General features: G+C 47.0%; 1 protein-coding gene across 1 annotated transcript in view; it reads right to left on the bottom strand.

Annotated features, from left to right (window-relative positions):
* ak9 (adenylate kinase 9) overlaps positions 1–15973 on the bottom strand; it is a 404375-nt gene that overhangs the window by 4297 nt on the left and 384105 nt on the right. Inside the window, exons 33-34 of the mRNA XM_067985304.1 lie at positions 13406–13508; positions 1447–1561 (exon numbers count right to left, since the gene is read on the bottom strand). Of these exons, the coding sequence (XP_067841405.1) occupies positions 1447–1561; positions 13406–13508 (218 nt within the window). The remainder of the gene's footprint in view (positions 1–1446; positions 1562–13405; positions 13509–15973) is intronic.

Here is a 15973-nt window from a genome sequence, read left to right on the forward strand (position 1 = left end):
TAGATTTTCAGAAGGCCTTTGATAAAGTCTCACATAAGAGGCTAGTGTGCAAAATTAAAGCACATGGGATTGGGGGTATTATACTGGCATGGATTGAAAATTGGTTAACAGACAGTAGGAATAAATGGGTCTTTTTTGGGGTGGCAGGCGGTAACTAGTGGGGTACCGCAGGGATCAGTGCTTGGGCCCCAGTTATTCACAATATATATCAATGATTTGGATGAGGGAACCAAATGTAATATTTCCAAGTTTGCTGACGACACAAAACTAGATGAGATCGTGAGTTGTGAGGAGGATGCAAAGAGGCTTCAAGGCGATTTAGGCAAGTTGAGTGAGTGGGCAAATACATGACAGATGCAGTATAATGTGGATAAATGTGAAGTTATCCACTTCGGAAGGAAAAACAGAAAGGCAGAGTATTATTTAAATGGAGATAGATTGGGAAATGTTGATGTACAAAGGGGCCTGGGTGTCCAGTTAGGAAGGCAAATAGTATTTTGGCCTTCATTGCAAGAGGATTTGAGTACAGGAGCAAGGATGTCTTACTGCAGTTATACAGGGCCTTGGTGAGACGACACCTGGAGTATTGTGTGCAGTTTTGGTCTCCTTACCTAAGAAAGGATATACTTGCCATAGAGGGAGTGCAGCGAATGTTCACCAGACTGATTCCTGGGATGGCAGGACTGTCGTATGAGAAGAGATTAGTCAACTCGGCCTGTATTCACTCGAGTTTAGAAGAATGAGAGGTGATCTCATTGAAATATACAAAATTCTGACAGGGCTAGACAGACTGGATGCAGCGAGGATGTTTCCCCTGGCTAGGGGGGTCCAGAACGAGAGGTCAGAGTCTCAGGATACGGAGTAGGACATTTAGGACTGAGATGAGACATTTCTTCACTCAGAGGGTGATGAACCTGTGGAATTCTCTACCACAGAAGGCTGTGGAGGCCAAGTCACTGAATATATTTAAGAAGGAGCTAGATAGATTTTTAGACACAAAAGGCATCAAGGGGTATGGGGAGAGAGCGGCAATATGGTATTAAGATAGAGGATCAGCCATAATCATATTGAATGTCGGAGCAAGTTCGAAGGGCCGAATGGTCTACTCCTGCTCCTATTTCCTATGTTTCTATGTTTCATTGGTGAAGAATGATTCCTCACAACTTTGTTGATAACACTTGTATACACTGGGATCGGGCATCAGTTTTCTTTTACATATGAGACATCTTGCTATATGGTTTACCAAAAAGCTGCTGGGCAACTCTCAGATTTATTATGAATGGTTTCAATAACATTTTTTACATTAGTATAAAATAACTTAGAAAAATGTCAACTATCAAAAAATAATTATGAAAACAAATTAATAATTTTAATCTCCAAGTTTGACAAGAATATATACCCTTGAACTATGTAGTGTTTCCAATGTTATCTAATGAAGTCTGTTACCTTTCAGATGGTAAGAAATATAGAGAAGTGCAGATTTCTTCACACTCAAGAAGGGATATTTTGGCTTCAGACAACCTACAGCTGTCAATGCTTTGATTATTGATAGTGCTGCACCCTATAAAACATCAATTTTAGATTATAAATATTTGTACATCATTAAGTTTTCTGCTTGTACAGATCAAATATATCCCTGCATGCAGTAAGACTTCTTAAACAGTATAATTTTCATGTATCAGGATGCAATGATCAGATGGTTTTACTCCATATTGAAGATTAGACCTATATAAAGATATGCCTTTACAAAAACTGAAGTCATTAAAGTTGCACACAGGAAAGCTGTAGAAATGATTACAACACATATATACAACAGTGAATATCCTTTCTATGTACTGTAAAGCAATCATCATATATCAGTGGAACTTTTTTAAAAATCTGACTGCAATACAGGAGAGGACTTTAATCACAATGCAGTGATGATGTCATCTTCATGTGTGACTTAAATATGAATGGCAAATCATGGCAATTGCAACAACACACTATCGTGGAAAAATGTCCCAAGTAACTTCACAGAAGAACTATCACAAAAATCGACATTGAGCCAAAGGAGATATCAGGAGGGGTGACTAAAAGCTTGGTCTAAGAGGTGGGCTTTAAGGAGGGCATAAAGGAGGAGAAAGAGATGGAGAAGTTTTTTTTTATTCGTTCATGGGATGTGGGCGTTGCTGGCGAGGCCAGCATTTATTGCCCATCCCTATTTGCCCTTGGGAAGGTGCTGGTGAGCCGCCTTCTTGAACCACTGCAGTCCGTGTGGTGAAGGTTCACCCAGAGTGCTGTTAGGAAGGGAGTTCCAGGATTTTGACCCAGTGACGATGAAGGAACGGCGATATATTTCCAAGTCGGGATGGTATGTGACTTGGGAGGGAACGTGAAGGTGGTGTTGTTCCCATGTGCCTGCTGCCCTTGTCCTTCTAGGTGGTAGAGGTCGCGGGTTTGGGAGGTGCTTTCGAAGAAGCCTTGGCGAGTTGCTGCAGTGCATCCTGTGAATGGTACAGTGCGCCGGTGGTGAAGGGAATGAATGTTTAGGGTGGTGGATGGAATGCCAATCAAGCGGGCTGCTTTGTCCTGGATGGTGTCGAGCTTCTTGAGTGTTGTTGGAGCTGCACTCATCCAGGCAAGTGGAGAGTATTCCATCACACTCCTGACTTGTGCCTTGTAGATGGTGGAAAGGCTTTGGGAAGTCAGGAGGTGAGTCACTCGCCGCAGAATACTCAGCCTCTGACCTGCTTTTGTAGCCACAGTATTTATATGGCTGGTCCAGTTAAGTTTCTCATCAATGGTGACCCCCAGGATGTTGATTGTGGGGGATTCGGCAATGGTAATGCCATTGAATGTCAAGGGGAGGTGGTGAGATGGTCATTGCCTGGCACTTGTCTGACACAAGCAGTGCAATAAAGGCACTCACATCATGGATCCGGCCCTTCCCGCCTGCTTTTACCTGAAATGAATCAGAAGCGATGGGAAAACTGAACAGGTAAGGTATTTACTTTTGTAATACACAAAATGTAAAGTACCTCATCTATTTCAATGAGGTACATTGCCCCTTTAAGCATTGTCCCGCCGGCTTTAATTGGGGGTGGGACTTCTAGGTGTCTGTTGTGCACACACATACAAACCTACCTGGGTTAAATCCAGAAGTGGGCAATTTTTTTTATTCGTTCATGGGATGTGGGCGTCGCTGGCGAGGCCAGCATTTATTGCCCATTCCTAATTGCTCTTGAGAAGGTGGTGGTGAGTTGCCTTCTTGAACTGCTGCAGTCAGTGTGGTGAAGGTTCTCCGGGATGCGGTCCCACTCTGAAAAGCTGTTATTTTAACCTCCCACCTGCCCCCATCCCACCTGCTTTTGGGGGTTAAAATTACCCCCATAGTGCAGGAATTCCAGAGTTTGGGGCCTAGGCGGCTGACAGCCACCAATAATAGGTCGGGGGGGGGGGGGGGGGATGCACAAGAAGCCAGAAGTGGAGGAACTGGGAATTTTTACATATGAACATACGAATTAAAAGCAGGAGTAGGCCATTCAGCCCTTCGAGCCTGCTCTGCTATTTGATAAGATCATGGCTGATCTGATTGTGACCTCAACCCTACTTTCCCGTCTACCTACTATAACCGGAGCGGCGGGAAACAGTGAGAGCAGAGCGAGGTTAAAAACAGCGCACAGCGAGAGCGGGAGTTCACCGGAGCGGCGGAAAACAGTGAGAGCGGAGCGAGGTTAAAAGCAGTGCACAGCGAGAGCGGGAGTTCACCGGAGCGGCGGAAAACAGTGAGAGCGGAGCGAGGTTAAAAGCAGTGCACAGCGAGAGCGGGAGTTCACCGGAGCGGCGGAAAACAGTGAGAGCGGAGCGAGGTTAAAAGCAGTGCACAGCGAGAGCGGGAGTTCACCGGAGCGGCGGGAAACAGTGAGAGCAGAGCGAGGTTAAAAACAGCGCACAGCGAGAGCGGGAGTTCACCGGAGCGGCGGGAAACAGCGAGAGCGGAGCGAGGTTAAAAACAGCGCACAGCGTGAGCGGGAGTTCACCGGAGCGGCGGGAAACAGTGAGAGCAGAGCGAGGTTAAAAACAGCACACAGCGAGAGCGGGAGTTCACCGGAGCGGCGGGAAACAGCGAGAGCGGAGCGAGGTTAAAAACAGCGCACAGCGTGAGCGGGAGTTCACCGGAGCGGCGGGAAACAGTGAGAGCAGAGCGAGGTTAAAAACAGCACACAGCGAGAGCGGGAGTTCACCGGAGCGGCGGGAAACAGCGAGAGCGGAGCGAGGTTAAAAACAGCGCACAGTGAGAGCGGGAGTGGAACGACCGCGTTCCGATAAAAATCAAAGAGTGACGTCACAGGTGAAGTGGGTTGCTGATTGGTGAGACCGGAGCTGATTGGTGAGTAGTTTCAGGTGAGTATTTCTACCATTTTACTGTGAGGAAAGTAATAAGAAAGGGAAGGTCTGCAGGTTTTATAGCAGGTAGTGTTTTTTCTTAGTGAACCTGGGTCCCTAGTAGAGTTAACATTTTCCAATTTCAACGTAATTTAAAAGGGGTAACTAAGCTAAGGCAAGTCATGGCAGCAGACCTCGCACCCGTGATATGCCCCTCCTGCAAGATGTGGGAAGTCATGGACACTACCAGTGTCCCTGCCGACCATGTGTGCAGGAAGTGTGTCCACCTGCAGCTACTGACCGATCGTATCTCGGAGCTGGAGGTGCGGGTGGATTCACTGTGGAGCATCCGCGATGCAGAGAAACTCATGGATAGCACGTTTAGCGAGTTGGTCACACCGCAGGTAAAGGGAGTACAGGCAGGAAGTGAATGGGTGACCACCAGGCAGAGTAAGAGGTGCAGGCAGGTAGTGCAGGGGTCCCCTGTGGCCATCCCCCTCTCAAACAGGTTATACCGTTTTGGATGCTGTTGGGGGAGATGGCTCACCAGGGGAAGGTGACAGCGGCCAGGTTCATGGCACCGTGGCTAGCTCTGCTGCACAGGAGGGCAGGAAAAAAAGAGTGGCAGAGCTATAGTGATAGGGGACTCGATTGTAAGGGGAATAGACAGGCGTTTCTGCGGACGCAACCGAGACTCCAGGATGGTATGTTGCCTCCCTGGTGCAAGGGTCAGGGATGTCTCGGAGCGGCTGCAGGACATTCTGGAGGGGGAGGGTGAACAACCAGTTGTCGTGGTGCATATAGTTACCAACAATATAGGTAAAAAACGGGATGAGGTCCTACAAGCTGAATTTAGGGAGTTAGGAGTTAAACTAAAAAGTAGGACCTCAAAGGTAGTAATCTCAGGATTGTTACCAGTGCCACGGGCTAGTCAGAGTAGGAATGACAGGATAGCTAGGATGAATACGTGGCTTGAGAGATGGTGCAAGAGGGAGGGATTCAAATTCCTGGGACATTGGAACCGGTTCTGGGGGAGGTGGGACCAGTACAAATTGGACGGTCTGCATCTGGGCAGGACTGGAACCAATGTCCTAGGGAGAGTGTTTGCTAGTGCTGTTGGGGAGGGTTTAAACTAATGTGGCAGAGGGATGGGAATCGATGCAGGAAGTTAGTGGGAAGTAAAGTGGTGACAGAAACAAAAGGCAGTAAGGGAGAGTGTACAAAACATGACCGGACAGATGGTCGGAGAAAGCAGGGCAAAGACCAAGGGAAGTCTAGATTAAACTGCATTTATTTCAATGCAAGAAGTCTGATGGGCAAGGCAGATGAACTCAGGGCATGGATGGGTACATGGGACTGGGATGTTATAGCTATTACTGAAACATGGCTAAGGGAGGGGCAGGACTGGCAGCTCAATGTTCCAGGGTACAGATGCTATAGGAAAGATAGAGCAGGAGGTAAGAGAGGAGGGGGGAGTTGCGTTCTTGATTAGGGAGAACATCACGGCAGTAGTGAGAGGGGATATATCCGAGGGTTCGCCCACTGAGTCTATATGGGTAGAACTGAAAAATAAGAAGGAAGAGATCACTTTGATAGGATTGTACTGCAGACCCCCAAATAGTCAACGGGAAATTGAGGAGCAAATATGTAAGGAGATTACAGACAGCTGCAAGAAAAATAGGGTGGTAATAGTAGGGGACTATAACTTTCCCAACATTGACTGGGACAGCCATAGCATTAGGGGCTTGGATGGAGAGAAATTTGTTGAGTGTATTCAGGAGGAATTTCTCATTCAGTATGTGGATGGCCCGACTAGAGAGGGGGCAAAACTGGACCTCCTCTTGGGAAATAAGGAAGGGCAGGTGACAGAAGTGTTAGTGAGGGATCACTTTGGGACCAGTGATCATAATTCCATTAGTTTTAAGATAGCTATGGAGAATGATAGGTCTGGCCCAAAAGTTAAAATTCTAAATTGGGGAAAGGCCAATTTTGATGGTATTAGACAGGAACTTTCAGAAGTTGATTGGGAGAGTCTGTTGGCAGGCAAAGGGACGTCTGGTAAGTGGGAGGCTTTCAAAAGTGTGTTAACCAGGGTTCAGGATAAGCACATTCCTTATAAAGTGAAGGGCAAGGCTGGTAGAAGTAGGGAACCTTGGATGACTCGGGAGATTGAGGCCCTAGTCAAAAAGAAGAAGGAGGCATATGACATGAATAGGCAGCTGGGATCAAGTGGATCCCTTGAAGAGTATAGAGATTGCCGGAGTAGAGTTGAGAGAGAAATCAGGAGGGCAAAAAGGGGACATGAGATTGCTTTGGCAGATAAGGCAAAGGAGAATCCAAAGAGCTTCTACAAATACATAAAGGGCAAAAGAGTAACTAGGGAGAGAGTAGGGCCTCTTAAGGATCAACAAGGTCATCTATGTGCAGAACCACAAGAGATGGGTGAGATCCTGAATTAATATTTCACATCAGTATTTACGGTTGAGAAAGGCATGGATGTTAGGGAACTTGTGGAAATAAATAGTGATGTCTTGAGGAGTGTACATATTACAGAGAGGGAGGTGCTGGAAGTCTTAACGCGCATCAAAGTAGATAAATCTCCGGGACCTGATGAAATGTATCCCAGGACGTTATGGGAGGTTAGGGAGGAAATTGCGGGTCCCCTAGCAGAGATATTTGAATCATCGACAGCTACAGGTGAGGTGCCTGAAGATTGGAGGGTAGCAAATGTTGTGCCTTTGTTTAAGAAGGGCGGCAGGGAAAAGCCTGGGAACTACAGACCGGTGAGCCTGACATCTGTAGTGGGTAAGTTGTTAGAGGGTATTCTGAGAGACAGGATGTACAAGCATTTGGAGAGGCAGGGACTGATTAGGAACAGTCAGCATGGTTTTGTGAGAGGAAAATCATGTCTCACGAATTTGATTGAGTTTTTTGAAGGGGTAACCAAGAGGATAGATGAAGGCTGTGCAGTAGACGTGGTCTACATGGACTTTAGCAAAGCCTTTGACAATGTACCGCATGGTAGGTTGTTACCTAAGGTTAAATCTCACGGGATCCAAGGTGAGGTAGCCAATTGGATACAAAATTGGCTTGAAGACAGATGGTGGTTGTGGAGGGTTGTTTTTCAAACTGGAGGCCTGTGACCAGCGGTGTGCCTCAGGGATCGGTGCTGGGTCCGCTGTTATTTGTTATTTATATTAATGATTTGGATGAGAATTTAGGAGGCATGATGACACCAAGATTGGTGGCATTGTGGACAGTGAAGAAGGTTATCTAGGATTGCAATGGGATCTTGATAAATTGGGCCAGTGGGCCGATGAATGGCAGATGGAGTTTAATTTAGATAAATGTGAGGTGATGCATTTTGGTAGATCGAATCGGGCCAGGACCTACTCTGTTAATGGTAGGGCATTGGGGAGAGTTATAGAACAAAGAGATCTAGGAGTACAGGTTCATAGCTCCTTGAAAGTGGAGTCACAGGTGGATAGGGTGGTGAAGAAGGCATTCAGCATGCTTGGTTTCATTGGTCAGAACATTGAATACAGGAGTTGGGATGTCTTGTTGAAGTTGTACAAGACATTAGTAAGGCCACACTTGGAATACTGTGTACAGTTCTGGTCACCCTATTATAGAAAGGATATTATTAAACTAGAAAGAGTGCAGAAAAGATTTACTAGGATGCTACCGGGACTTGATGGTTTGACTTATAGGGAGAGGTTAGATAGACTGGGACTTTTTTCCCTGGAGAGTAGGAGGTTAAGGGGTGATCTTATAGAAGTCTATAAAATAATGAGGGGCATAGATAAGGTAGATGGTCAAAATCTTTTCCCAAAGGTAGGGGAGTCTATAACGAGGGGGCATAGATTTAAGGTGAGAGGGGAGAGATACAAAAGGGTCCAGAGGGGCAATTTTTTCACTCAAAGGGTGGTGAGTGTCTGGAACGAGCTGCCAGAGGCAGTAGTAGAGGCGGGTACAATTTTGTCTTTTAAAAAGCATTTGGACAGTTACATGGGTAAGATGGGTATAGAGGGATATGGGCCAAGTGCAGGCAATTGGGACTAGCTTAGTGGTATAAACTGGGCGACATGGACATGTTGGGCCGAAGGGCCTGTTTCCATGTTGTAAACTTCTATGATTCATCCACAGGATGCACTGCAGCAACTCGCCAAGGCTTCTTCGACAGCACCTCCCAAACTTGTGACCTCGACCATCTCAAAAGATAAGGGCAGCAGGCACATGGGAACAACACCACCTGCACGTTCCCCTCCAAGTCTCACACCATCCCGACTTGGAAATATATCGCCGTTCCTTCATCGTTGCTGGGTCAAAATCCTGGAACTCCCTACCTAACAGCACTGTGGGAGAAGCTTCACCGCACGGACTGCAGCGATTCAAGAAGGTGGCTCACCACCACCTTCTCAAGGGCAATTAGGAATGGGCAATAAATGCTGGCCTTGCCAGCGACGCCCACATCCCATGAACGAATAAAATAAAAATAGGGTCAAGAGAGTAGGAGATGGGTCTGCTGGATCAGATGAGTTGGAGAGGATGTAAGGGGAGATAGGAGAGAATCTGGAGAATGTAGTGGACTCAGGGCTAGGGCAGGGGAACCCTTGGGGAGGTTTGGCTTACTATGCAAGGGGAAGGAGGTATGCAGCAGAGGCAACTGAACCACTCGTTGCTCCAGGATCATTCTGGAAAGCAAAGATAACGCCCGGTTTCTTTTCTCCACTACCAACGGTCTCCTCAAGAACATAAGAAATAGGAGCAGAGTAGGCCACATGGCCCCTTGAGCTTGCTCCGCCATTCAATCAGATCTTGGCTGATCTTTGACCTCAACTGCACTTTCCTGACCGATCCCCATATCCCCTGATTCCCCTAGAGTCCAGAAATCTGTCTATCTCAGCCTTGAATATATTCAACTACTCGGCATCCACAGCCCTCTGGGGTAGAGAATTCCAAAGATTCACAACCCTTTGAGTGTAGAAAGTTTTCCTCACCTCAGTCTTAAATGGCCGACCCCTTATCCTGCGACTATGCCCCCTAGTTCTAGACTCTCCAGCCATGGGAAACCACCTCTCAGCATCTACTTTGTCAAGCCGCCAGATAATCTTATATGTTTCAATGAGATCACCTCTCATTCTTCTAAACTCCAGAGAGAATAGGCCCATTCTACTGTACCTCGCCGCACAAGACAACCCTCTTATCCTAGGAATTAATCTAGTAAACCTTCTCCAGACCACCCCTAAGACAAGTATATCCTTCCTTTGATAAGGAGACCAAAACTGTACACAGTACTCCCAGTGAGGTCTCACCAAAGCCCTGTACAATTGTAGTAAGACTTCCTTACTTTTGTACTCCAATCACCTTGCAATAAAGACCAACATTCCAATTGCTTTCCTAATTGCTTGCTGTACCTGCATGCTAACTTTTTGTTTTTCTTGCACGAGGACACCCAAGTCTCTCTCATCACCAACATTTAATAGTTTCTCACCATTTAAAATAATATTCTGTTTTTCTATTCTTCCGACCAAAGTGAATAACCTCACATTTCACCATATTATACTCCATCTGCCACCTTCTTGCCCACTCACTTAACCTGTCTATATCCCTTTGCAGATTCTTTGGGCTCGATTTTTGCACCCCCGAGCGGATGCATTCGTGACGGGGGGGCTGCGAAAATTGGGGATTCCCGGGGCGGGTCCGGAGCCCGGCTCCAACCCGCCCACTTCCGGGTTCCCCAGTGACGTGCTGACATGCACGCGCAGCCCCCGCATGTGGGACTCCTGCTGGCAATTAAAGCCGGCGGGGTGCCACTTGAAGTAATTAACCAGGTACTTCAGGTCATTTACAGACCTGATTGACCTGATATTTTAGGAGAAGTGGGATTTCCAGATCAACTGGGACTGTTTCCCCTACTGGGGGAAACTCTCCCAGTTGAAATGGGTGTGTTGCAGTCATCAGCCTGTGGCAGTTGCAAAGGTCCATTTGACAGGTGTCGGGGGGGGAGACCCTCACTCATCGTAGGAGGCCACTCTGTCACTTTGGACAAAGTTTGGCCTCCACCATCCTCCTCCTAACACAAAAATTCACCAACTTGCAACCTCAACCCCGGTGTGCAGACACATTTACCTACCTTGCGGACCCCCTCAAACGTACATCTTGCGGATGGGGACTGCCATAACTGCAGTCATGACCTCCTCGGAGGACGAACAGCATCACTAGCCACGCCGTCCACCTCTGACACGTGGAGCCCCACAACACAGTGCTGTGACACATCCACCTGCACAGCAGGAGGGAGGGCAACCGCAGAGAGAGATGCATTGCAGAAGGCACTACCCTCGCCACAGGGTCTACAGACCGAGGCTCAGCTTCCTGGACCTCTCTGAGCAGCAGTGCACACGGAGGCTCAAAGTCACTCGACGTAGTCGTGGACATCTGCAGCCTCCTTCATGCCGAACTGCTCCCGGCTGGCCCGAGCACCATCTTCTTACCTGTCGCTGTCAAAGTCACCGCTGCCCTAAACAACTTCTCCTCCGCATCTTTCCAGGGTGCTACCGGGGACATCGCCGACGTCTCTCAGTCGTCTGCACAAAACAGCCCTGCAAATACACCTACACCCACTCTGCAGTGACACAATGGGTGGCATCAGTTGTGGGTCTTCATAATGATCCTCAGGAAAGGGAATTATTGCACAAACCAGACAAAATTCGCAAAGACGTGGCAGTAGTGGTGACAATATAATATGTAATGTGAGTTGATCAGAAATTAAATATAAGTAAAAACCATGACAAACCCTCAAACACCCTTGTGCATCCCCTTCATGCTCCTGACACGTTTGCCTTACGCTTCCTACTGCACATATGTGATGCATGCCCTGTGGCTGCAGCACAGGTAGTGGCAGATTGAGTGAGGCTGACCGTGAAAGAGATGCATGAGAGGGTGAGTATGAGATAGAGCCATGAGATTATATGAGGATTGGGTTGAGTGGTAGTGGTGGGATGAGTACTGGTGAGGTGAGTAAGTGCAGGTAAGATGAGGATGAGCTTTGAGTGGGTGTGAGGAGTGATGTGATTGAGTAGTGTTGGCAGTGCAGAAGGAGATGTGGGGTGGGGGCGGTGATGTGGCAGACAGAGTGTAGGGGAATGAGTAAGTGTACCCACTTCGGCTGACTGACTTAGGTCATTGAAGCGCCTCCTGCACTGTATGCAGGTGCGCGATATGTTGGTGGTGCAGGTGACCTCCTCTGCCACCTCGAGCCAGGCCTTCTTGGTGGCAGAGGCAGGCCACTTCCTCCCGCCCGCCGGGGGGAAGATCTCTGTCCTCCCCCTCCTCCTCACCCCATCCAATAAGACCTGGAGTGAGGCATCATTAAACTAGGGAGCGGCCTTCCCCCTGGGCTGCTCCATGCTGTCATTTTTCCTATTTTCTGCAGCATCAGTCAGTGGAGGATTGCCCCTTTAAATAGGGCTCCTCCAGCTGACAGCCTATGCTGCGCATGCGCAGTCCGCTCGCTGCGCAGCTTTCCAGTGCGAAACCCGGAAGCAAAGGTAAGTGGCTTCAATTAGCCTGCGATTGCGTGCAGAGCACCCCGTTACCCATGCGCCCAGTCGACTCCCCGCTGCGAACCCGCCGCCCTCCTAATATCGGGCCCCTTGTGTCCTCCTCACAGCTTACTTTTCCACCTAGCTTTGTATCGTCAGCAAACACATTGGATACATTACACTCAGTCCCTTCATCTAAGTCATTAATGTAGATTGTACATGAGGCCCAAGCACCGATCCTTGCTGCATCCCACTAGTTACAGCCTACCACCCTGAAAATGACCCGTTTATCCCTACTCTCTGTTTTCTGTCCATTAATCAATCCTCTACCCGTGCTAATATGTTACACCCAACCCCATGAGCCCTTACCTTGTGTAACAACCTTTTATGTGGCACCTTATCGAATGCCTTTTGAAAATCCAAATATATGACATCCACTGGTTCCCCTATATCTACGCTGCTAGTTACAGCCTCAAAAAACTCGAATAGGTTTGTCACAATTTCCCTTTCATAAAACCATGTTGACTCTGCCTAATCATATTTTGATTTTCCCATTACCACTTCCTTAATAATGGATTCCAGCATTTTCCCGACGACTGATGGCAGGCTAACTGGCCTGTAGTTACCTGTTTTCTCTCTCCCACCTTTCTTGAATAGCGGGGTCGCATTTTCTACCTTTCAATCTGCTGGAACCGTTCTAGAATTTAGAGAATTTTGGAAGATCATAACCAATGCATCCACTATCTCTGCAGCCACCTCTTTTAGAACCCTCTGTTGTAGGCCATCAGGTCCAGGGGATTTATCAGCTTTTAGTCCCATTAGTTTCTCAAGTACTTTTTCTCTATTGATATTAATTACTTTAAGTTCCTCACTCTCATTCGACCCTTAAACACTTCTCCCCTGTCACCTCCACCCACAGCTCCAACAAGTGCGCTGAGCTCATAAACTTCTTTATTACTAAGATTGAGATTATCTGTTTAGCTGCCTCTGCTGCTTCTCCTCCTTCCCCTTGTCCACCAAGCCAAACCTACCCCAGACTGCCTCTAGCCCTAGCCCTGAACCTACTTAATTCTAGCTTAGCTTGTCAATGAGACCCACCTCCGGCTCCTGTGACCCCATTCCCACTAAGCTGCTGACCACCCAACTTCCCTTCCTAGCCCTCATGCTAGCCGACGTTGGAAACGGTTCCCTCTCCTCAGATACAGTCCCTCTTGATTTCAAAACCAACGTCATCACCCTGCTCTTCAAAATCCTTGTGTTCAAATCTCTTCACGGCCTTATCCTCTCTATCTTTGTAACCTCCCAAACTCTCCGCCTTCAAAATACTCACCCTCAACTCCTCTGTCCTTGCAAACTACTGACTCATCTCCAACCTGCCTTTCCTCTTCAAAGTTCTTGAACATGTTATTGCCTCCCATTGGTATGGGTAGACAAGAACTGCCATTAGTATTTACAGTAATTGTAGATATTAAATAACCAGCAATAAAGGTCCTTACTTGTTCCATATATCCAAGCATGGGAAGTGAGGTGGGAAATATCGGGTCCTTCATTGGTGGAAGTTTACTTGGGAGCTTCAGATCCCAGTACTTTGCAGGAAACCTGAAAGGAATTAAAACTTAAAGAACCTATTCTCAGACTGGTGATTTTAAGACAATGAAAGCCATAATTTTTTGATCGGAACTCCGTTTTACTGGTGTAAATCGAATGGCCTAGATCGGAAAATGTACTGGAATTCCGTTCTGCTGGAATTCCGCCCACTTTAGCATCCATATCATTTTCTGCTTTAATTTCTAGCAGCCAAAGGAAGCATCCACCCAAATGGTAGCCCATGCAAATGAGGCAATAATGATATGGTGATATTATATGTCACATTTTCTGTCATTTCCACCTCTTTTACACTAATTCATGTTCTCATCCATGTGAAACTAGCATCCAGAGTTGCTAGGCACTGTGGAAAAATGGAAACAAATTTAAAGAACCCAACAGCTATATATGTGGGTTTTCCAGAAATCTTTTTTAGGGGCAGATGGCAGGGGTTTGAAGATCTGCCCATCTGTTGCAGCTTTCTCCTGGCTGTTATGGGCTATCTTGTCCTTGAAAAAGAAAGTAAATGATCCTTTGTTACAATGACATGTAGCTCTCAGCCTGCAGCCCATTATGAGTATGATGACAAGTGCATGTACCAGGCAGTTATTTATCATGCAAGGGTTTTTGAGGGGTGAAAGCATGTGTGCATGTGAGTGAAGGACCTCTCAATTGTGAAGGCTGGGGGTATAAAGGGTTAAAGGGTCCCACCCTACGCCACAAGTATTGATGGTAAGCAATTCAAGCACTTTAATAAGCATAAGGGGGAGGCCATTGTCAGCATTAGACTTGCTTAGTAGTATGAATTATTGCAAGGTGTGACTGGCTTTTCTTACTTTGTCTGACCTGCCTAGTATCATTAAGTTTTTTCTGGCACTCAATGGCCATGCATGGGGTGCCCAAACTGCCTTGGCCACCTTGTTCCCTGTTCCTGTGCAGCTCTCTTTGGGGATCTGCATTGTTCATTCCAAACTGAGCCTCCCTTCTCCCTTCTCTGCCTAATCTCCTGCTGCAGCACTTTCACAGATTCATCTTTTGGTAATGAACTTCTCGGGCTCAGCAGAATCTATGATATTATGTTTGTCGCCTTAAGTTACTGCAGCTCTTTAAATCATGCAGCAACATACTATTTCCTGTCCCCAACATGTAAGCTCCTAATCAAAGGTATTTCTAATGCCTGGCATTTGCCCACAATATTGTAATGCGGCTGACCCTACACATTATGGCATGATTACCACTCATGACTTTGGGCAGGAATAAATTGCACTTTACCGTAATTGTGGTGGACCTTGTGTCTGATCAGAAAATCCAGGCTGGACTGTTTTGTGACAGTAAGTATTTACACTTATTACATAGCCATTAACATGCATATTCTGATACACTTACTGGTGGCAGTAAGATAAAACACCTGTATCACATTACATAGCTGCAATAATCAATAGTTAAATACCCGAACAAGGGGGGAGTAGGGTACTTGACATAAAAACAAAAAATGCTGGAAATACTCAGCAAGTCAGGCAGCATTTGTGGAGAAAGAAACAGAGTCAACGTTTCAGGTCGATGGCCCTTTGTCAGAACTTGAAGATTAAACAGTTTTTAAGCAAGTATAGAGCCAAGGAAAGGGAGGGAGGAAGGGGAGGGGAGGAAAGAACAAAAGAGAAGGTCTCTGATAGGGTGGAGGACAGGAGTGATTAAATGACAAAAGGGATGATGCTGCAAGGCAAGGAGGGTGGTAATGGGACAAGTAAAGAAACAAAAGATGGGTCTAGAGGAGCTGTAAATGGCAACATCAGAACCATTACCAGCACTTGCTGTCCGAAAAAATGGAAGCAGTGATTAAGATCTGAAGTTATTGAAATCAGTGTTGAGTACAGAAAGTTGTAAAGTGCCTAATCGAAAGATGAGGTACTGTTCCTCGAGTTTGCATTGAGCTTCATTGGAACAGTATAAGAGGCCAAGGACAGAGGGGTCAGAGTGGGAGTGGGAAGGGGAATTAAAATGGTCAGGGACAGGCTTGCGGACTGAGCGGAACTGTTCAGCAAAGCAATCACCCAATCTGTGTTTGGTCTCTCCAATGTAAAGGAGACCGAATTGTGAGCAGCGAATACAGTATACTAACTTGATACAAGTACAAATAAATCGCTGTTTCACCTGGAAGGAGTGATTGGGGGCTCTAGACGGTGGAAGTGAGGAGGTGAAAGGGCAGGTGTTGCATCTCCTGCGCTTGCACGGAAAGGTGTTGTGGGGAGGTGAGCGGGTGTTGGGGGTGATGGAAGAGTGGACCAGGGTGTCATGGAGGGAGCGGTCCCTTCGGAATGCTGAAAGTGGAGGGGAGGGGAAGATGTATTTGGTGGCGGGATCGCGCTGGAGGTGGCGGAAATGGCAGAGGATGATACGTTGAAAGTGAAGGCTGGTGGGGTGGAAGGTGAGGACAAGGGGGACCCTATCATGGTTTTGGGAGGGAGGGGAAGGGATTAGGG

This window comes from Heptranchias perlo, chromosome 5, assembly GCF_035084215.1.
Source record: "Heptranchias perlo isolate sHepPer1 chromosome 5, sHepPer1.hap1, whole genome shotgun sequence".
NCBI classification, from domain to species: domain Eukaryota; kingdom Metazoa; phylum Chordata; class Chondrichthyes; order Hexanchiformes; family Hexanchidae; genus Heptranchias; species Heptranchias perlo.